The sequence below is a fragment of the Musa acuminata genome, chromosome BXJ3-9, assembly GCF_036884655.1.
Source record: "Musa acuminata AAA Group cultivar baxijiao chromosome BXJ3-9, Cavendish_Baxijiao_AAA, whole genome shotgun sequence".
Lineage (NCBI taxonomy): Eukaryota > Viridiplantae > Streptophyta > Magnoliopsida > Zingiberales > Musaceae > Musa > Musa acuminata.
The window spans coordinates 12,424,887-12,446,654 of record NC_088357.1 but is presented as its reverse complement, the minus strand read 5'-3'; the positions used below and the strand labels follow the sequence as shown (position 1 = coordinate 12,446,654).

The 21,768-nt window shown below is 35.5% G+C and overlaps 2 protein-coding genes and 1 pseudogene across 3 annotated transcripts; 1 reads left to right on the top strand and 2 right to left on the bottom strand.

The window, feature by feature from the left end:
* The first annotated feature begins 5,726 nt into the window (after positions 1 to 5,726).
* Positions 5,727 to 7,147, top strand: LOC135649139 (embryonic protein DC-8-like; annotated as a pseudogene).
* Positions 7,148 to 7,422: 275 nt separating this feature from the next.
* LOC135648390 (ADP-ribosylation factor 1-like) lies at positions 7,423 to 12,223 on the bottom strand. Its single transcript, XM_065166047.1, has 7 exons — positions 12,082 to 12,223; positions 11,649 to 11,806; positions 9,695 to 9,765; positions 9,272 to 9,391; positions 8,340 to 8,458; positions 7,800 to 7,881; positions 7,423 to 7,652 (listed from the first exon to the last, which is right to left on the bottom strand). The coding sequence occupies exons 2-7, from the start codon at positions 11,794 to 11,796 to the stop codon at positions 7,647 to 7,649; spliced, it is 546 nt and encodes a 181-aa protein (XP_065022119.1). The 5' UTR covers positions 11,797 to 11,806; positions 12,082 to 12,223; the 3' UTR covers positions 7,423 to 7,646.
* Positions 12,224 to 13,452: 1,229 nt separating this feature from the next.
* Positions 13,453 to 19,188, bottom strand: LOC135650196 (uncharacterized). 2 transcript variants are annotated; one of them, XM_065169411.1, is made up of 10 exons: positions 18,966 to 19,188; positions 17,987 to 18,153; positions 17,754 to 17,858; positions 17,529 to 17,585; positions 17,177 to 17,257; positions 16,731 to 16,765; positions 15,813 to 15,902; positions 15,559 to 15,715; positions 13,957 to 14,088; positions 13,453 to 13,890 (listed from the first exon to the last, which is right to left on the bottom strand). In XM_065169411.1, exons 1-9 carry the CDS (start codon positions 19,138 to 19,140, stop codon positions 13,972 to 13,974), a joined length of 984 nt encoding a protein of 327 aa, XP_065025483.1. In that variant the 5' UTR covers positions 19,141 to 19,188; the 3' UTR covers positions 13,453 to 13,890; positions 13,957 to 13,971. The 2 variants fall into 2 exon arrangements, with proteins under 2 accessions (XP_065025483.1, XP_065025484.1); XM_065169412.1 differs by having other exon boundaries at positions 13,453 to 13,849.
* Positions 19,189 to 21,768: the final 2,580 nt, after the last annotated feature.

Below are 21,768 nucleotides of genomic sequence, written 5' to 3'. Positions count from 1 at the left end.
TATCTAAATCTCCATTTAGTGGGATAGCCAAAAATATCTTTAGTCCTATACCTCTCTTTCAAAAATTACTACAAAATATAAATAATAATAATAAAAAAAATTATTATTGATGTATTTAGTACGTGGTCAATAAAATATCTTTTCAATTCATTATATTTTTAGTTAATAAGATATCTTTTCAACTCATTATATAAACAACTATATTGTTTTAACTTAAACTTCAACTCATTATATTTTTTATGTATTTATGGGTTTACATGAATATTTTATTTATTTATAAGAGATTTTAAGGATTACCTAAATCCTTAACATAGTCATTTACAAAGTCTCTCCTAAAGGAGAGGTCTTAACATCGATGTGTATAGAGTTACATATGTCAGGAAAAATATCATGATTTCTTTATAAGAGCATTAATCATCATAAGGATAGAATTTGAAGATAAACTTCCTATCTATATGTACTAAAGTGTCAAACAATGCTTCTTAGCCAACCTAACAGCTTATTATTACTATAATGAATCTCGTTCAAAGAAATCCATATCACGCAGGTTAGGTTCTCAATGTTAGAATCCTCATTTTAGGTTAAAACTCATCCCCTCGATAACAATAGGATCTTAGTTTTATTTAAGCATTTGGTAAGACAATTAGCAAGATTATTCTCAGTTTTAACATGGGATATATAAATAACAGAATGATATTTAGACATCCAATAGCCTATTGTCTAATTTTTTTAATCAATTTATTTTAGTTTTTATAAAAAAAAAATATAAAATTCTATTGCAGCCTATAGGTGGAGTAGGGTTAGAAATCATGAGAAAGAAAAAGGTACTATTTAGTCATTTGATGTCTAAAGTTATTCGATACTATTCAAATAGTACTTCTAACAATGATAATTTGTTTAGATATTTATCGATGTTGAATCTTGAATTTTGATAATAAAATTAATTGATGAAGTTATGATCTAATGTACGTTTTGAGTGACGCATGACTAATTTCGATCATAAAAAGGTAATTCGATTAAAGCGGGAAGAATCGAACATTGGGTCGAAGTGAACATGTCAGAAGATTGGACGTCAGGCCGGAGGATCGATCGACATGTCGGCAAAATGTCTTTGTGCATGAGTTCGGGCATCATGCCAAAAGATCAGATATTGTGCCAAGGAGATCGAATGTTGTGGAATGTCAACATGCCGATTGGACAATACACCGAATGAGAGGATGATGCGCCGAAGGATCGGACGAAGCACCGGATAAACCAATGACATGTCAGATAACAAAGGATCCATGCTTTGTAATAATTAGCCTAGATCAAAGTAATTTAAAGGGCTAATTGAATTAGTTTCGGGTGTAACAATGCTAACTCAATTAGGGGCCCACTAGGCCTGAGTTGAGGCTGTTTTGGGCTAAGTGGAAGGCTCATTCAGTGACCCTTAGTTGGCCTAGGCGATGGCACCGCTTGAGGCTCGGCCTCCTACGCTGTTTGGGTGTAGTATCACTCAAACATAATCTGTTGAGAAATCTTTGAGGCGACATCACATGCACAGCGAAAGAACAGAAAAACAAAATCCCCAAATTCTCAAATATGTGTTCGTCATCCTGTGAAGATTGATACGCAAAATCTGTGAAACTTAAAACTGCATTAATGAAAGATTATGTTACCTAGAGAGATTGTATATCTCTAAATCCCTACATATCTCTAGGAGAGAGTGAAGGAGGTTAAGCGCCCTCTTCTCTAGTGGTGATCCACACAGAAGGGCTGTGATGACGTTCCTCAAAACTCCAGGCCTACTCTGAGTTGGAGAGGAGGAGGAGAATAGGAGAGGTAAGCAAAAGGCTCTAGTCCATAAACCACTAATTCCCTCCTATTTATAGAGATCTCTCGTCAACTTAACCCTAATAGATGCTACTATATTGGGTATTGGATCTCCATCCAACTACCCAAGCCTCTTAGATTAATGGATCTCTATCCAATAATCTCTCATGGGTGCTTATTAGATCTCATCCATAGGATCCAATAATTTAAGGACTTATTGAATATCCAAAAAGATAGGGGCTCCGACGAATATCTTATATCCGAACCTCTACTCATCGCAATACCGATCATATTGTGTGACTCTCTAGGCTCAATATCGAGCTAGCCATTAGTTATGCCTGTTAGAACTCCTTCTGGCTCAGTGAAGTATTATCTCCATAATAATTCACTCGATTCATCGACTGCGGACGTACTAGACCACTACGTCGCAGTCTCCAAACGATATAGGAGAATCCAATTTATTAGACATGTATGTCCTTAATTACTGTGTACTTATAGTTTCTCATCCATCTAATATCCCAGAGACCGTATATCGGACATGGTGCTGTCAGACTCATATGGTTTCTACTCGAGTCTCGCTCTAATTGGATTCTCTTGGAGAACTCTTTCTCTCTCAATCCGAATGACCCTAGCTAGAGATTTATCTGAGCAAGAACACATGGGACATTCCTCTCATGACACCAAGAGTGGATGATCCTCTATTGACACTCAATAGTCCTCGTAAGGTTGACTACCATACCCGATGACCGACTATGCTAGATTTGAGACATCCAAACCTATAAATCTGGTATCAAAGAGTGGAGCACTCATACTGGACATCCTTGGTGTCTCAAGTCTAAGGACCAAATACATCACTAGGACTACGGAATCAATGTTTGACAATAAGGCATCATCAACCATTTAACATTCCGTAAGCGGATCAATCAATGAACTCATTCCCCAATGAGCACCTGTATTGTATCCCTAGTGTCCCCACACGAGCAGCTATGAGACCAACTGCATCCATCATATAGACGGGTATACAACACACCAATCTGTATAGTTATCTCGATATCCCTCTTGAGTAACCTACGATCGGGATTATTTAGAATATGTGTTTAAAGGCGAATCAGTCTCATTATTGTGATCTCATCACGATCTAATTCTCATTGCACAGATTCAAGGACATCACAAATATATATATATATATATATATATATATATATATATATATATATATATAACAAACAATATAAAGTGATAAATATCAAAATATAATAAGTAAAAAGATTATGTGTCAAGTCACACATGCTATCACTCACGTGATTGGCTTGCAGGGCACCTATGACTAGTATAATCTCCCAAACCGTGTCAAGCAGTGGTACCGTCGAGTGTCAGTGTCAGACTGGGTGGTGGTACCGCTCAGTATCAGACTGACAGGCGGTGGTATCGCTAGTTGTCAGTCTGGCGGTACCATCGTCAGCCTAGGTGGTCTTACCGTCACCGAGTGGTACCATTGTCGCTACTAAGCGACACTACCGTCAGCACTAGCAATACTACTGTTGGGATTCCCGGAAACACACAAATAGTGGTTTTTGGCTCTCGGGAGGTACCATCGCCTAAGCCTAGCAGTACCATCACCCAGCCCAATCCCAAGTTATTGAATTGGCCTTCCAACAAGCCTAATTTGATCCTGGTTCAGGCTCAATGGGTTCCTAATCAAGTTGACATGGTTACGCTCCAAAATCAACTCAATTAGACTCTAAACTACTTCAATCAAGACTTAACAACTCTAATTACAATCATAAAGCCTTCAACACATTGTCCGACATATCATCTGTTCATCCGACACTTCGTCCGAACCTTCGGCACATCATCCTTTTCTTCGACGTATTATTCGATCCATCGACATGTTGACCTTTCACAACATTTGGTCTTCTTGGTGCAATATCCTATCATTCTGACTCGATGCCCAAACTCATGACACGAAGCCTATCCTCCGATATGTTGATCAATCCTCCGGCCCGACGTCCAAACTCTGACATGATGCTCTCCGACCTAATATTTGATTCTCCTGTTTCAATGATTTGTCTTTCGATGATTTAAGTCAACGATCAAAGTTTCTCTTATGTAACTTATCTCAAATTCTTATTAGTTCATAAATTTATTAATTAATTTTATAATCAAAATCTAGAATTCAACAAAATAAACCTAAAGAAAGAGTTGGATGGATCAACTTCAATCATGTTAATTTGAGGTTTGGGTTTAAAAAGATATTCTTCTTCTCTTTTTTCTTGTAAAAGTAAGAATGAGCAAGATAGATTGTCCAACCATGTAGTATAAATAATTATTTCTTTGCTTTTTTTTTTAGATTTTAAAGAATACCTAGAGTTTTTAGATTGATCCTAAGTTAAAAAGACTAGAATTCGAATTTGGACTCTTGAATATGGATTTAAAACCTTTACCTTTAGGTTTTGAAAATTACGATTATGGTTTGGATTAAAACCCTTTAGTGCTTTGGAATTGACTTTGGGACATAATCGATTTTCGCTTGTATTTGATTTTTTTTAGTTTTATTTTATCGGTATTGGTCTTCTATTCTAATGACTTAAATGATAGATCTTTTAATCTTTTAGATGAATTTGAACCAAGATAAAAATAGCCTATCTAATATATATATATATATATATATATATATATATATATATATATATATATATATATATATATATATATGAAACTTAATATGATTTGCTAAATGTAGTACCACTTTTATGATTTCACAGACTTAAATTGTGAAAGGTGTGAATCTGACCATTAATAGGTAAATGATCTATCATTTTAAAATTATTAAAATCAGAAACAGTAAACCTATTGACTCTTTTAAAATTATTAAAATCAGAAATGATAAACCTATTGACTCCTTTAGAATATCTGAGATATATATATATATATATATATATATATATATATATATATCTTCTAAAACTTATCATTTTTTTTCTAATTCTATTTTTTAGTAGGTTTCACATAAATCATCTAAAAGACAATTAAAAATTCAAAATCTACATAGGTATTCAATCTTTTCACTAGATAGTATTTATAAAAAAGAACAGTTTTTTCTATAATAGAAAATAGGCCTAATTCAGTTGTTCAAGTTATCTAGTAAAATCTGTCATGTTAAACTTTTTCGATTTGAAAAACATAGATTCATCTTAAAACTAATTTTAGAATTATGACAAAGAGCTGCAAAGTAAACCCAAAAAAAATATTATAATTATCATTTTTGTTTAGTGGAGCAAAAAATAATTTCAATGACTTTGGTTCCACCTCTTAAATAGTTTATAAACTTCATTTTGATTAAAAAGATAAAATAACAATTTATGTAAAATATATTTATAATTCAAGATAAGTATGGAATCAAACAAAATAATAAGATAAAGTGAAATGTCTATATTTAAAATTTTAATACATATTAACAGAGCAATGTATCACTCTTTTTTTACAAAAATAAAATAATTTAATAAAATCCATAAATCAGATTATTATTATTATTATATTTTATTAAATAGAAATAGGATCTTTTAATATCAAAATAAAATTTTGAATTAAGATATAACGTATTCCGGACAGGTGTCCTGTACGAGTACATCTTCTCCATGCATGCGTCAATGGCCAGTCTTTAATCTTTTGACCATTGACCGTATACGTGTCCATCTACTGCAGTCGTGTCGTCAAACCTTTCGTACGTTTGGACATGCCACGCTTTGCGGTAGCCATGAACGTCCATGTACCCTTCCCTCGTCCTTCTATTAATACCTCTCCAGCTTCTTGACCATGGAGGGATCGAAGTTGGGAATACGAAGCAAACAAAGAGAGAGAGACAGAGTGTGTGTATGCGCGTGCAGTCTAATTGTGGGAGTGAGAAGTGAGCAATGTCGGTGAGGCAAGAGACACGAGAAGAGCGAGCTGAGGCCGCCGCAAGAAAGGCCGCTGACGAGCTCGCGGCCATCCGGAGCGAACGCGGGAGACAACGGGAGGCTGAGGACGAGCGCGAGGAAAGCCTCCGCCTGCACAAGGACTACGGGCTGCAGGGCGGCGAGGAGCGGCGTGGCGGCGTCCTCGAGAGCATCAAGGAGGGTACCAAGTCCCTCTTCGGAGTCATAACCGGCCGGACGCAGGAGGCGGCCGAGAAGACCGCGGAGAAAGCAGGGGAGACCAAGGATGCCACCGTGCAGAAGGCAAGGGCGGTCAAGGACTCCGCTTCGCAGAAGGCGGGGGAGACGAAGGACGAGACGGTGGAGACAGCAAGAGAGACCAAGGACTCTGCGGCGGAGAAGGCAAGGGAGATGAAGGATAAGACCATGGGGAAGGCGGGGGGTTACAAAGACTACGTAGCAGACAAGGCGAAGGAGGCGAAGGACGCTACAGCGGAGAAGACGAGGAAGTACAAGGAGTCAGCGGAGGTGCGGGAGAGGGAGGCGAAAGACACTGCAGCAGAGAAGGCTAGGGAGCACAAAGAGTCGGCGGAGGAGAAGGCGAGGCAAGCTGCGGAGAAGACCAGGGAAACCAAGGACATGGTCGCTGAGAAGACGAAGGGAACGACAGAATCAGCCAAGCAGAAGATGGAGGAGTACAAGGATGCAGCAGCTGACGCGGCTCGCAAGGCCAGAGACTACTTGGCCGGGACAGGAGAAGTAACAAAGGTACGACAGGATCCCGATTGTGGAGTTGGAGCTTTTGAAACATCTTATTCTACTACTATTTTGACAGGAGAGGTTGGCGGAGGCAGAGGAGAAGGCGGAACAGAAGATGGAAGAGGCCAAGCGAAAGGAGGAGCAAAGTCGAAGGGAGGAAGAGAGTAGGCAGTGGACTGAGGAGTATGTCATTGTTCTACATGGTGAGATTGGTCTCTTTCGATCTCATTTAAGATTGACAGATTTCTTGAATGTGCAGGGGCAAAGAGGCGGGGGGAGGGGGTTTATTTGGTGCGATAGGGAGCATGGCAGAGTCGATAAAGGAGAAGCTGAGCGTCTCCAAGGATGAGACTGAGCCCAAGGAGGAGGAGAGACTGACGGTAGTGTGTGCAACGGTAAGGGATGCCGAGGGCGGCGACGACGATGTACCGCTGCGGGTAAAGGAGGCGGACCAGTCGAGCGGGCAAGGGTTCAACGACGTGGGGAAGATGGGAGAGGAGGGAACGGGGCCGCCATCGCTTCGCCTCAGCCGCCATGGTGATAAGTGAGGCCCTGTCGCTGTATCCTTTGTAGCGACTTGGGAAACCTGCACTCTTCAGTGTGTCTGGTGTTGTTGGGCTATGAGGTAGTCTGTCTGCGGCGATCCGCGTTTCTACGTACTGCAGCTTTTACGCCCCGTTGATGTGGTTTTGCGTCTCATTTTGCTGCATCTACGGCTTGACCATGTTCAGCAAGCTTGATTGATACCCTATAAGTGTCTCTCGATGCCTTCTTTTCATTTTCATTATATATATATATATATATATATATATATATATATATATATATATGGGATTCGAAAAGCTTTTTCGGGAATAGTTCATGTTGTATGTGAGATTTCGAAGCACGAAAGTAGCATGGTTTTAATGGAAATCTAAGAAGTCATACAGGCGTGTGATCAAGATAATGAAGCAGATTTTCCAGTGAAAGAACTAGAAAACCATGTGTATACATAAAACGTCAGGTGGCAACAAAGAACCAAACATAAGATCATCCATACACGCTAAAGCTTAAAAAGTGTCTTGGGTCATAATGTACCAAAAGCATCGTCAGGATACCGAAAAGGGGAACGCAGTTGCTCCTTGCATCTGAGACTTCTTGTTGCATCTTCCACATTTTTTAAGCCTGGCAGACGAGAAAATTATCATATCCCATCAACACAAAAGCTTGAAAGTTCAAAACTTATTCTAGGAACAGAAAACTGCGATTATTCTGGTTCTTAACGTAAAAGATCGCAGGATAGGACGTCGGTGATGCGCAGAACAAAAATACCTTGCTAGCTATGTTGTTGGACAACCAATCAAGCCCCTCGTATAAACCCTCACCGGATGTGGCACAAGTGCTCTGTATGTACCTAAACAAAATTCCAGCACAGTAACATTATCAGGTTTGTATACCATTATCATATGAATGAATATGATCATATCATTATCTACGACTATCGTTAAAGCCTTTCTGAATCAGAAGTGAATCTAAAATAGGCTGCAGCACAAACAAATTCATAAAACGAGAATAGATAGAATTTTATCATTGAGTCACTTGTGTCAAAGTTGGATCCAGGTTTCTAAATATAAACCTTAAGACAAATATGTCCATTCATCTTTCTTTTCCCGGGAACTAAGGAATTCAATAATCAGGCATGCAACTTGATTACTTGAATATTCCTATAATTTCAACACAGTTAGAATAGAGAATTATTGTTGCTCATTATCATCTTAACTAAGAATTTCAATGCAGTCATTAAGAACTACTATTCATAGAGTAGCAAAATATAATTTATTATCAGCTCTTAGCTAAACAAGGATGCTATACCAATGCCGTTGACGCAGGGAATGCAGGCCAAGCTTATCAGTGATTTCAGCAGCATTCATAGCATTTGGCAGATCTTGTTTGTTTGCAAACACGAGCAAGACAGCATCGCGCAACTCATCCTACAACAACCATAAAAAAATATGTATTTGAAGATTATCCCTCAAGGCTACAAGAGTGAGGTCAATAAATGGTCTTGAATTATCCTGATAAACATATGCTAACCTCTATATGCATGTTATCTATTAAAAAAGTATTAAAAAAATAGAACTATATGGAAATTGTAATAAAAGATAACGAGGACATTATATCCTATAAGTTATCTCGTATGAACGGATGTAGATGATGGTTGTGTTCTTTCATCACAAAACTCACTTTTAAAACACACGTAAAGGATCACAAAAATAGTCGTACCTAGTATAAGGGTAAGATAGAAACATTGTCTACCTGACAGCTGTAGAAATGTATTCAATTTGATAATATAAAAGGATTTACATTAGGGATGATAGATGATTCAAATTCTGCTACTTCAAAGATTGTGAGACGAATATCCAAGGAATTAAACAAAAAAAGTAAAAAGCTGAGGGGGCCTCAGACTCCCTAGATAACTCTAGATCAACCCTTGCTTTAGAAAAACAAGATGCGATGATGAATATGCCTTCTTGTCCCAAAATGCAAAAGAAGAGACCTCATGTGTGTGACAATTTGCTTGTGAACACTATCAAATATTTGATAGAGCCCAGTTAAGAATTTCATTTTTAATCATTCAGGTTGGCATATATTTAAATTTAAATCTCATAGTGTAACATAAAATTATGCACCATAACTATATGAAACCAGGAAGTACATCCAAATTGCTCGGTCTTTCCAGTCACAACTGCATAAAGATGATAACAAATATTTCAAAGTCGAAGCATTCAGCATGGAGAACCTACCTCATTAAGCATCCTGTGAAGTTCATCCCTTGCCTCAACTACGCGATCTCTGTCATTGCTGTCAACAACAAAAATAAGACCCTGTGTGTTCTGGAAGTAATGCCTCCATAAAGGTCTGATCTGTTCTCCACACAACCAGATCACCAGAACATCAGTCACAATGTGATAAGCCATGCAGATAAGACAGTGTTCATTTACAAGAGAAATATATTACAAAAGTAATGCAAACTTCTTTTGATTTTCCCAACTAAAATGGGACATTGTCAGCATTTTGAGAAGAAAATGCTTCAATATCACTTCACTATTCCACCTATTTTCCAAAGTCAAATATTTGTCCAGATCAGTAGAACAAGTATCTTCCTAAGCAGCCATAGATTTAACCATTTCTCATGCACAATAAAAAACATAAATAGTTGCGGATACCTTGTCCTGGCCACCAACATCCCAGACAGTGAAGCTAATATTTTTATACTCTACAGTCTCCACATTGAATCCTGCATCAGAAAGCACAAAGTTAAAAGTTGGACTAGAAGTGTAACATTATTTCATAACGCAAGTACATTTTACGGATATTGAATCATAAAGGGCAGAAATAATGGAAACCAAAAGCTCAGTTTCCAGACCTGAGGGAGAAAGTTTTCACAAGCAGGTTACCTAGGCTTTGCCTAAGCACTTTTCTACAAAGAAGCATTTAGGTAGACAATAATTTTCACTGCTACGACTTCAAATGCAAAATATGCAGTATTGGCCATCACAGCTGTTTCTTTTTATATTAACGTTGATCAGAAATAATTTCAGAACTTGAAACAAAGGAGATAATCTGTCATCCTAATAAAAAGTATTATTCCCACTGAACATCTTTCCAGCAGTGGTACACCAGTAAAATAGAATGGACATTGCTGTCCCGGTAACTGCATAGGATTGACAAGCACTGACAAAATTATGAGGCAAGATCAAAAGTAAACTGATAAACAGTTGGTAGCAATCACCAAGTACATCAGTGTGGAAGATATTTATATATTGTAAACCATTACAGAAAGCATATCACTCTCATTTTCCCAACACACAGACTACCAAAAAAATATAATCCAATAACTACAGTTGGCATTGAACCAAAAAGAAGACTTCAGTGATCCATATGTTAGATGTGTGATTCAAGAGGTTACATTTCACGATCTCTGAGCTCACTAGTGAAACAGGTAGCATACCCTTTGAATGGTATCCTTGCTTTATAGTGAAACATCAAGGCTAGAGGAGTAAGAAATGACATTGAACACTTATTTGTTGGTGATGCCTAGTGGGATGAGGTAATCCACCAATATATAAACATACAGCACTATGCACCACCATCTTGTGACAATCAGAGAAATATAGGTGTCATGTAAATATTATATTCAAGAAACTGCAGTAAAATATAATTAATTAATTAATTAATTAAAAACCATAATGTTCATTCTAATTATTATGAGTATTTTTCCATTTAATACCAAGACAAATAGCAGTGTAGCATCTACCTGCATAAAATATCATAAGCTAAATGCTCTTATTTTTATGAAGCATAAGAACAAACAATAGCACAACAATAATAGCACAAAAATAAAAAAGCTATGTGCTCAAGCAACTAATAGCACATCAATAAGCGTAGAACATAACTTATTTTTAAGAAGCATGAGAACAAAACCAATTACTTGCTATAAAAAAGATAACAAGAAATGGCATGATAAAATCATTCAAACAAATATCCTCATATACCATCATAAAAACTCATCAAGGGGTTCCATTGAATGATTTCTGAAGCCACTAGTGAAACAGTTAACATATCCTTTGAATAACATCCTTATTTTATACCGAAACATCAATGCTAGAGGGCAACTACAAGATATTATATTGATTATTTACTTTTTAAATGATGAAAAGTTGGATGAGGTAATTTATTAATATAATAAAAGAGAGAGAGCACTACGCACCACAGTATTGTGGCAAAAATTAGATATATCAGATTCAATGTTAATATTATCCCCAAGTCACTGCAATCATAAATAAACGATGATCACTTTCTACCGAGACAAAATAGTAGTGAGGCATCTATCTACATAAAATAGCAAAAGCTGAACGCTCTTTTAAGAACTGAATTAAGATAAGCACAACAATAAGTGCAGAACATAACCTTTTATTTTAGAACAAAACCAATTACTCACTATAAACAAAAAGAATTAAAAGAAATAATGATGAATCGACTCAAACAAGCATCCTCAGACACCATCATAAACAAATCAACATAAACTAGAGGTGAAAGAAGGAACCATATTATCTCATATCTCATCAACTTAGTTCGATAACAAAATACAAGTTGAGGGGGCAAACAAACAATTCTCACCGATGGTGGGTATGGTGGTGACGATCTCCCCGAGCTTCAGCTTGTACAGGATGGTTGTCTTACCCGCCGCGTCAAGCCCAACCATCAGGATCCGCATTTCCTTCTTCGCAAAGAGGCGGCTGAAGAGCTTCGCAAACGTGAGCCCCATTCTTCCCGATCTAACAGATCCAGAATAGCAAACATCAGTCAAACATTTTCAAATCGTGAGTTGCACCGAAACAGGATCCGGAGAAAAGATCCCAGATCTACATCAGAGCAGAGGGAAATCGAAAGATCTACAGCAAGAAACGACGAGAGGAAGAATCTGGCGATCAGTGGAACCGCGGACATCCAATAGGGAAACAAGAAATAGAGTTTCGATCCATTAAAAGAAATCGAAAACAGAGGGGAAGAAACGATCGAAGAATTGAAGGGAACAACGAAGAAGAAATACCCAGATATCCACTAAGACGCGAGGCTACGGTCTCCGCTTCTTCTCCTTCTTCCACCTCGTTTCTCTCCCTTCTTCCTCGTTCCTGGAAGAGAGAGAGAGAGAGAGAGAGAGAGAGGAATGAGACTATGGAAGAGAATAAAAGAGGAAATAAGATATGCCATTTATGCGGGGAGGAGGCGATCGATCCCATAACAATTCTGTACCAAAACACCGTTACGAATGTTTCTTTTTTACGAATATACCACCCACTAAGATAGAGCTTATATAATAATAAAATAATATAATAGAGTGAAAAGATTTGGAAGTGATCAATTTTGAATTATATTTTAGTTGTTTAAGTAAAAAAAAAGATTGTCGTATATTTATTCGATCCAATTTGGTTAATTTTCTATAACAATAATGTCGGATTGAGTACATGGATTTTTTTTGTTATGGGGCTTTGTAACAACAATATTCTTAATTCTAGAATTGTAATTTTTGGGAATAATTTTTTTTATGTTGATTCTTAATACTAATCATCTCGCTTCATTTTAATTATAATATTTATTCTTCTTAAAATTTTATTAGTCTTCTTAAAATATATCGATGAAAAATATAAATCAACGAGTCAATGCTAACAATAATAATGAGCACCAATGTTTCAATTACAATCAATATCCTCAAATAAATAAATAATATTTAATTTTTTATAATGTTCAAAAAAAATCTCTCTTTTAATTACAATACTTATTCTTCTCATCATAATATACTCTTTATAATGTTTTTATGCAACACAAATCAATGAAACTTGGAAGGTTTCACCAGACAATATACTTAGAAGTTAATAATAAAAATAATCAAAAAATTAACGTAGGATTAACATGGTTTGACAATTTATTATTTTCATTTATGAAAAAAATAAATTATTCACTATATAATATGAAATCATGTGCTTCGGTATTATTTGGATCATATAATATTCTAGATGAGATTATTACATCGGGGATGTAGCTCAAATGGTAGAGCGCTCGCTTTGCATGCGAGAGGTACAGGTTCGATCCCCTGCATCTCCAATTCATATTGTTTGAAATTAATTTTTCCTACAATTATCTCTATTTTCATAATTTATTTTTTTCATATCCCTGCAGTTTTAAATATTTCTTAAACTCATATGTCACTCAAAATCCTGCAATCCTAATAATATTGCTTTAAAACATTTTTCCCATAATCCTATAATTATGTAATTTAAATATGGAAGCTTTATAGGGGAGAGACTTGCATGTTGCTGAATTATTGAGCTTTGTATTTTGAACATATGTTTCCATGTTGATTCATCTCAAGAGAAATAAATCTCTGACAACAATTATTCTCCAGAGAAAGCTTTACAAGGGATTTCTTCCTTCTCACTCTCATCCGCTGATTAGGATGCCTTCACATCTCTATTCATTAGCTAGTTTCAATCAAGTTTTGCAATAATACTACAAGGTTGACCAAGACAACATGACAAATAAATGATAAAGGTTGTGTCCATCAGGGGTCCGAACAGAAGTCAACTTACACTAAATGATGCCTGATCTGACCACTTAAAAGCACCAAGATTACATGAAGATTAATGCGCAAAGCTTAAATTCTTCCCCTGGTCGGTCAGCAACTCGTACTTCATGACTGGAAAAAAGGCAAGAGTAGCAGAATTCACAGCAGTTTTCTTGCAGCTTCGATTGCTTTATTTCAGGAGAGTTGTTGCAATTTCATGAAAATATTTCCTCGTACACCCGTTCCCGTTCGATAACTTCACCAAGCACAACTCAGGCATTAGAATCTCCAATAATCCTGCAAAATGCAGCAAATGCTCATAGAAAAACTGGAAATTGAACTTAAAACAGGACTGGAGATTACCAGTATTACGCTTTTTCAGCTACTTTCTGCCTCTTCATCTGGAAATATCAAGTGCAGGTCCTCGTTATCTCTGTATACTTGAATCAATGCTGCAGCTTTATATGCAAAAAACCCAAACATCCCTGGAACGAGCTGTACATTCAAAGGAACCAAATTAACAAATGATCTGGCACTGAACAAATGACCTATATTATCGTTTTTATAACCTTGCTAAAACTAAGTAGTTTCTGTGATTAGTCCAAAGGATAAACCAGAGAAGGTTCTTTCGCATAAGTTGCGGTGGCTGGCAACCAACATAACATCTTAGGTTTTGTTTGTCACCTGTTATTCATGAAATAGGCAGTCCTCTCTCCACCTTGTATGTGCAATTCCAATCTTGGGGTTGGTTGGTCAAACCAATGCTTTTTGGTAGTTTATCTGACAGAATCATGGAACTTATGCAAAAATGACAATAATTACTGATTCTCATTGTTTGATGCTCAATACAAGCTCCTACCTACTACCTATGTCTTAAACCTTCAGATAAGTCCCTTTTTTTATTGACAATGATCTTATGCCCCAAGTAAAAGTAAGCACTATATTAGCAAAACCCAGAATACCAAACCCCAAAATTATTTTGGATTCTTTTATTCAAGAAGTTCGAGGATTCTGTTTCAGGTTCTTAATCATGTTTCCCATTGGAAAGATTCCAAGTATTATGATGGAAAGAGGGATTTGCTTGGTGTGTATAAAGTTCCAAGTGCTTTAGTTATATCAACAAATAGACATATGAAGCTACAACTACCCAATTTCTTCCAGAAAAATGAAGCTAGCAGAAAAATTTTATCTGATCACAACAACCATGCAAAATGACATTTATGAATGAAAGATGACGCAGAAACGTAATAGTTAGATGGGCAATTAGTTCTCATGATTTATTATGACAGTCAAGTGCTACTAGTCATAGTACTTAGGAACTATGATACAGTGTAATTGACCTCTATTGTCACGAGCAAAATTATGCAAGTTTACCACAGGAGCAAACATGAAGCAAAATCACTCCTTATTTTGTTGTTAGAAAGTGATTGCAAATGTCTGTGATATACTAAGTTACTAACAAAGATATGCATGTGCAATTCCTAAACAGAATAAGCTATTTAGTTATTTTAAGTTAATAATAGAAAGGACAATAGACTTTCTAAGCATTGATAACTTCGTCAAGATTGATACAGCTAAACCAACTTGACTGTCCCACGTTATAATAGTAAAACTTAAGAGGATGATATATCTTCAATACCTCCAAGAAGAATAGTTTCTGACTTATGCAATCTTTTACCATTTAGTTCAATTATGTTCATTTTCTTTCATATTGTTAAAGTTGCACCTCAACTTCCATACCCAACTACTCTTAAACTCCTGAGCTTCTAAAGTTTGTTTTCGTATCTATAGATAAGAGGTTATCATTACCCAACTCTCATCAACTAAAATAATAATAAAAAAATCACCAACAAGCAACAGACAGCTGAAATCACATAGTACAAAGATTCAATGGTATAAAATAACACATGAAGGGCAGAAACCAATTAAGCTTTCGTAAGATTAATCAATTTTCCATGTAGGTACCTCAAAATCAAAATAACCATTGGGAAAATGTTGTGAGAAGGCCCATAATCCATATATTGTGGCAGGAATTACAAGCCTGGGAGAAGAAAGTGCAACAGCAGTTCCACTCAATGTCTTCTCCAAAACATTCTTTAAGTCCTCGCTTCTTATTCCAATTCTAGATTATGAAATCATTTTGATTCTCCACATGAGCTTCAGAGAATTAGCATGATCTAGTACAAGAAGTGAACAATGGCCATCTTTTAGTAACTTACCTTTTCATTTTCTTCTGCATAAAGATCTCAGGAATAGCTTCCCTTGACAAGTTGTCTGCATGATTATACAAAAGCTGAAGGTACAAGCAACTGTTCTACAAAACAGAAAATATGATTAAAAAATCCAGGTATAGTGCCTATCTAGTCTGTAATTGTATAGGCATTATGCAGTTAATAACATTCCATGTCATTTTCCATGGGAAAAAAACAGCAAGTGTTCTTTAGGTTTGTTTTAATTGATCTACAAGCCACTTAAGACACTAGAAGATCGGCCAAAGAATTCAGCAAAAAAAGTGGTAAAGTAGCAAGGATGCATAATCTTATTCAAAAATAAAAATATCGAGTGACAAAATCTTATTCAGAAATATAAACAAAGGTGTTTAACATAATTATTTCTAACAGAACATTCTATAGTGCATTGCATGCAAGCTTCAGTCAGTCTTGAAAAATCCACTTTAAATGATCCAAATGGTTGGTGCAGCCTAATTCTGGTAACAGATCGTTGCAACAGTACAAGTTCAACACTGGTCCAGTAATCTCAACTCTTATGAACTTTTCAATTCATATGACATGCCAATTTGATGACTATGGTATTTATTTTTATCTAAAACAGAACAAGCATATAAGCTTCTGAACTTCTTCATGAGAAGATCAAAAATTTATTCCTGCATAGAGTATTGACACTGGAAGTTGATTTATGTCAGTGTTAAAACAAACAGTAAAATCCAAAACAAATGAAGCTCCTTTAACTAAGGCAAGTGTGCAAGAAATATTCTAACTATAATTACATAATAAAAAATAGATGATAAAGTAAACTATAATTCTTCCCAGGTCCAAAGAAACTTGATAGTAAATGTAAAGTGTTGTGATTATCACTCAAATACTTTGGAGGGTGTATAAAAAGATCGTTTAACTAACCTGAAGAGGACTCCAGAAGCATAACTAAAAGCAGCCTGTAGATTGAGATAAAGGTACATTAACAGACAGACTAAACAAAGCTAAACTATCCAACAATGGAAACATGTTGTTCTAAGAAGCTACATTGTGAAAACATTGTATGCAAAAGCCAAATGCCAAATCTTAAGAGTTAGAAATTATCTGTCACCGACCCACTCATATGCATTCCATATTCACGACCTGCCTCCTATTGCAACTTTTATGGTGTAGTACTTAAGTTCAAGGAAATCAAACACAACCAATTTCACATTTGCATTTCAGAAAACTTCCTGTGAAACTAGACAAACATTCTTGATCATTACCACATCACCAGCTCATGGACTACATGGACATTTTCAAATTGTTATTGCAGATGCAGAAATTATGGAAAATTTGTGACAAAATCAGTTTATTTATTACAATAGTACCTGGAAAGAAAAGACGACCAAACAATACACACTGCAGGCTGCTCCAACTCCTATTGTCAAAACCAGTAGTTCCCTCTTAAGCTGCTTAAAGTTCTCAACAAGCAAGAGAAGAGTTAATCATTGAGATAATTTAGCGCATACGATGAATCTGAAATACAGTAGTATAATTATAATATATGACTTATATCTTCTCACATTGAACTTATTAATTTCCCCATTTAGGTCATATTACTTATCCAGTTTACATTGATTCCCTCGATGTACAAAAATTTCATATAAGTGCTTGCATCAAGGGAAGTATATTGACATAGAAAAGAAAGGAATCCAAACAATGAAGGATTCTGAGACCTACCGCTTCATATTTTAGAAGGTTGAGTTTCTTTCGCTTCTCGCTTTCATTCTGCCAATTCTGTGCGAAAAATTCTCAAGTTTAGAAGGATCTTAGGTACCTTAATAAAGCCACTTAAATCCTCAAAAGTACTTTATCCTAGTACATAGAACACCAAGCAAATTGCCCAGGGCATCCATTATGAAACAAATAAAGCTTCTTCTTTCTTGTTAATTACATAGACCAGACCTTAGCTACTTCTTTCTTGTTAGCCGGTGCAATACTTTGTCCAGAAACCCACTCTCTGGTTCTTGTAAGCTTCAAAAACCCACTATTGTTGTCAGTCTCTACCACCTATATTGAAGTCAAAGAAAGATAAAGTTTCTGAAACCATCGATATTTTTCACAAAGCTATAGGCAGCAGCATAAGAAACAAAACTTACACCACAATAGAAAAAGTCAAGTAAAATGAGATACCTTACCTCTTCATGATACTGATTATCTTCCTTCAAGGTGTTCGTTTCCAATTCAGCAAATTCAATATTTTCCTTGCTCCATAGAAAGTCTGAAACTTTAGATATAAAATCTCCATTTAATTGTCTGTCCTTCAAAAACATCTGCAACACATCTTCTCGAGCAACTTCACTTTCTGTAGGATGGCATAATACTTCAGATACCAGAATCAAGTACTAGTGAAGATAAAACAAATTAGTGCACAAGCAAGTTACTGATGCTTGTACGATGCAAAGTCCGATGATTTTCTTGTTAATCTATATACAACAACAACAAAACCGTAAATCCTAATTTTTCTGGCTCAGCTACGTGGATCTTTTGCCGCCAGTGAGATCTATAAAAAATCATACGTTTAGTTAAGTTTACTAAACGTATTTTAACCTTCCTATAAAAAAATCACAAGTATTCTGACACCCCTCATTATTTTAACCATCCTATTTTTACTCTATGAATAATATCTTGATCAATCTCTTCATTCGGCTGAATAATTGATCGAAGATAACTACAGCTACTTAAAGGAACATTTATATAAGAAAAAAATTTACATGCACACTTTCAAACCAACAGACAATTTGCAACATTCATTTATCATCTCTTCCGAAAAAAAAAAACCCTTGTCATAGTACAAAGCTTGTCCCGGTTAATTTAGTGCTACATTCTGACAGTGAATCCGGTAGCATCTATAACTTAAACATATGTCTACATACTCTTGCTTCGAGTAAAAAAAGAGAAATGCCTGTACACCAAATGATTCGTGTCTTATTTGACCAATGCAATCACGCAGATTCTCTCCAAAGTGCAGATCAAAATACTGAGAGGAATTTTTCCTCGACTGACACATATTACGCAGCTATTATCTCAGGAAAGTTAATCGATTCCAAGGAAGATAAGCAATAAGTATCCAAATTCCAACTCAATCGCCAAGGAACGGGAACTGCAAAAAGGCACCTGGAAAGGAACTCTTGGAGATTGACACAGCAAGATTTCTCCTAGCAATAAGACGAACTCGACGGAACGATGAGCCTCTCAGCAGAAGGGGGTATGAGGGGCTGCTAAGCTCGGAGCATCTGAGGCAAAAGTGGGCATGTCTCAGGGTAATCTCCATGGCCCTAAAGCCTCCCATGAGAGAGCTAACAAGAGAAGGGCGAAATGACCGTTATCCGTGGAGAGGCCAACCAATTTGGTGGCTCGGATAACTGCGGAATAAAAATATCATGTCATCCCTCCATGTGATTTACCGCAAATACCCTTGAAGAGTATCTCTTAGCGACAAATAAATAATGGGCCGAGATTAGGGCCACGAGTATTACACGATCATCATTGATCGAGCCGATCAAATCCCAGATTGATGGATCATTGATTGATTGAACCGAAGGATCAACTACGCATCAAAGGATTAGCAATATTTTAACTTAAAAATAAATATATTAGGATAATATATCTCAAAAATTAGCTCCCTATATTTGATTTTTATCGATGGATATTTTTTTAAATCTCGATAAAACACTTGAATCAAGCTATTTCAAGCCATCAATCCTTGGGTCAATTCAGTTTAAGTATGGTCGATTCGAATCAAATCGATTTGAATCTATCAAAATAAACCAGATTGAATTTTACTTAATCTACGAACGAGTCTAACCCAAGTATAACTCTTAGTATAACTAAGATATTCTCATCAAATCAATCCAAATTTTTTCTAGAACTACTAATATATAATTCTAAGATATTTGATTTTTTTATAATTTTACAATCAATAATTTTTTAAATATGATTTTTTTTATTGAGTCGGTGATGGAATGTAACTCGTTAAATTTTTAATGAACATATCTAAATTTCTTCAAAATCAATAAGATGAGATAATAATATGTTTAGCATCACTTTTTAACTTTTATGGATTTAGAATTACTAATTTTTAAAATAAGATATTTTTGGGTTAAAAATATGGTCAAGGGTAACTCTTTAAATTTTTACTAAATCTATCTAAATTTTTCTAAAACTACTAGGGAGAAATACTAATATGTTTAATATCAATTGTTTCTTATTTTTGTATAAATTTAAAATTACTAATTTTAAAATAATATATTTTTGGGTTGAATATGCAGTGGGTGGATGATAACTCTTTAATTTTTTTATCAAACCTATCTAAATTTCTTTACAACTACTTAAAGTGAGATGCTAATATATTTAGTATCATTTTTTTATTTTTGTATGAATTTAGGATGATTAATTTTTAAAATAGGATATTTTGTGTTGAATATGTGATCGAATGTAACTCAAATTAATTTTCATTAAACTAATCTAAACTTTTACAGAACTACTAACACATATTCTAAGATATATAGCATCCTTTTTTCTAATTTCTTATAGATTTAAGATGATTAAGCTTTTAAATATGATTTTTTTGGATTGAATATGCAATTAAATGTAACTTGAATTAATTTCTAACAAATCAAGCCAATCTTCTCCAAAACTACTAGCATATTATTATGAGATATTTAATAATATTTTTAATAAATTTAGGATGATTAAAATTTTCAAATAGGGCATTAGCCCCTATTACTCCTATTGCAAGTCTAGGAGGTACTATCACTCCTAAGCAACAGTACATTATTGGATGCATGGCCGATAGTAAAGTTTCTTAGGCAATGTCATTATTTGTTTAATAAATTTTTTTTATTAAATCGGTGATCAACTCAAGTTAATTTTTATCAAATCAATCCAAATTTCTCTATAACTACTAAGACATATATTCTAATATATGATGAATTATAAATAATTTATATAAAATTTAATATATTTGTTTAATATGTTTATTATAACTCAAGCATAATAGCTAATCTAAGTAAATTGTAAGAAAGATGACGTGGAGGAGGAAGAAGGAACAGGGGAGTCAGGAGTTTAAGAAAATGATTGAAAAGGAGGGGGTGAAGGAGGTAGATGAGGAAGGGGAGGAAGCGAGGTTGGGGAGGAGAAGGCGACGGTATAAGATGGGGAGGAGGAGGAAACAGGGGGAGGGAGAGGAAGAGAAGTCGGTGGGAAGGTGATGTTTGGTTACCAACTCACATATTCAGCCCATAGTGGGCTTGGGTAGCCCATAGCTCATCCTCTTTTAATCTAACTCTAATTAATATTAGGAGGGTGTGGTGACTGCGTTTTGAATGTAGAAAAGGGTATAAATAAGACAACAATGTGGGAGAAGAAAACAGTCATGAGATTCTAAAGAAAAAGGAGAAAAACAAGATAGAAAAGGAATAGAAAGAAAATGAATAAGACAAGGACAATTCAGAGAGACTGTTCTCAATCATCTAGCAGTGTTCTCATCTCATGTTAGATTAAATCTACAGTAGACTCTTGTTGTGATTACTTGGGGAGGTTTTAGATATTATATGCAGTGACGTGATCCTTGTATCCCAGTTATTCTCTTGTGATTATTGTTAGGGTTTAAGGCAAGAGATTGAGATTTGTATATTCATTATTCTCATAGTGGATTATCTCTAGTTTGTCTCGTGATTTTTACCCTTCACATTGAAGGGGTTTTCCACATATATTTTGGTGTTCTATTTTATTGTGATTTCATTTAATTCCGCTGCGTCTTATGGTCTTCTAATATTTGTTTATATACAAAGATTATTCCTGTTTATATCCCCGAGGAAAGTCAGAGGATACATTGGAGTAGGAAGAGAAAAAGAAAGTAAGGTAACTTGATAAAATCAAGGGATAATTAAATTAAATTAAACATTTAACTTGACTA

Coding starts and splice junctions, on each gene's coding strand:
- LOC135648390 (XM_065166047.1), bottom strand. CDS start 11,796: ATGGGGCTCACGTTTGCGAAGCTCTTCAGCCGCCTCTTTGCGAAGAAG. Junction 9,392..9,694: donor ATGTTGGTGGCCAGGACAAG/GTATCCGCAACT, acceptor TGTGGAGAACAG/ATCAGACCTTTATGGAGGCA. Junction 7,882..8,339: donor TCCCTGCGTCAACGGCATTG/GTATAGCATCCT, acceptor AATTTTGTTTAG/GTACATACAGAGCACTTGTG.
- LOC135650196 (XM_065169411.1), bottom strand. CDS start 19,140: ATGGGAGGCTTTAGGGCCATGGAGATTACCCTGAGACATGCCCACTTT. Junction 17,258..17,528: donor ACCTTCTAAAATATGAAGCG/GTAGGTCTCAGA, acceptor AACTTTAAGCAG/CTTAAGAGGGAACTACTGGT. Junction 15,716..15,812: donor ATGCAGAAGAAAATGAAAAG/GTAAGTTACTAA, acceptor TTCATAATCTAG/AATTGGAATAAGAAGCGAGG.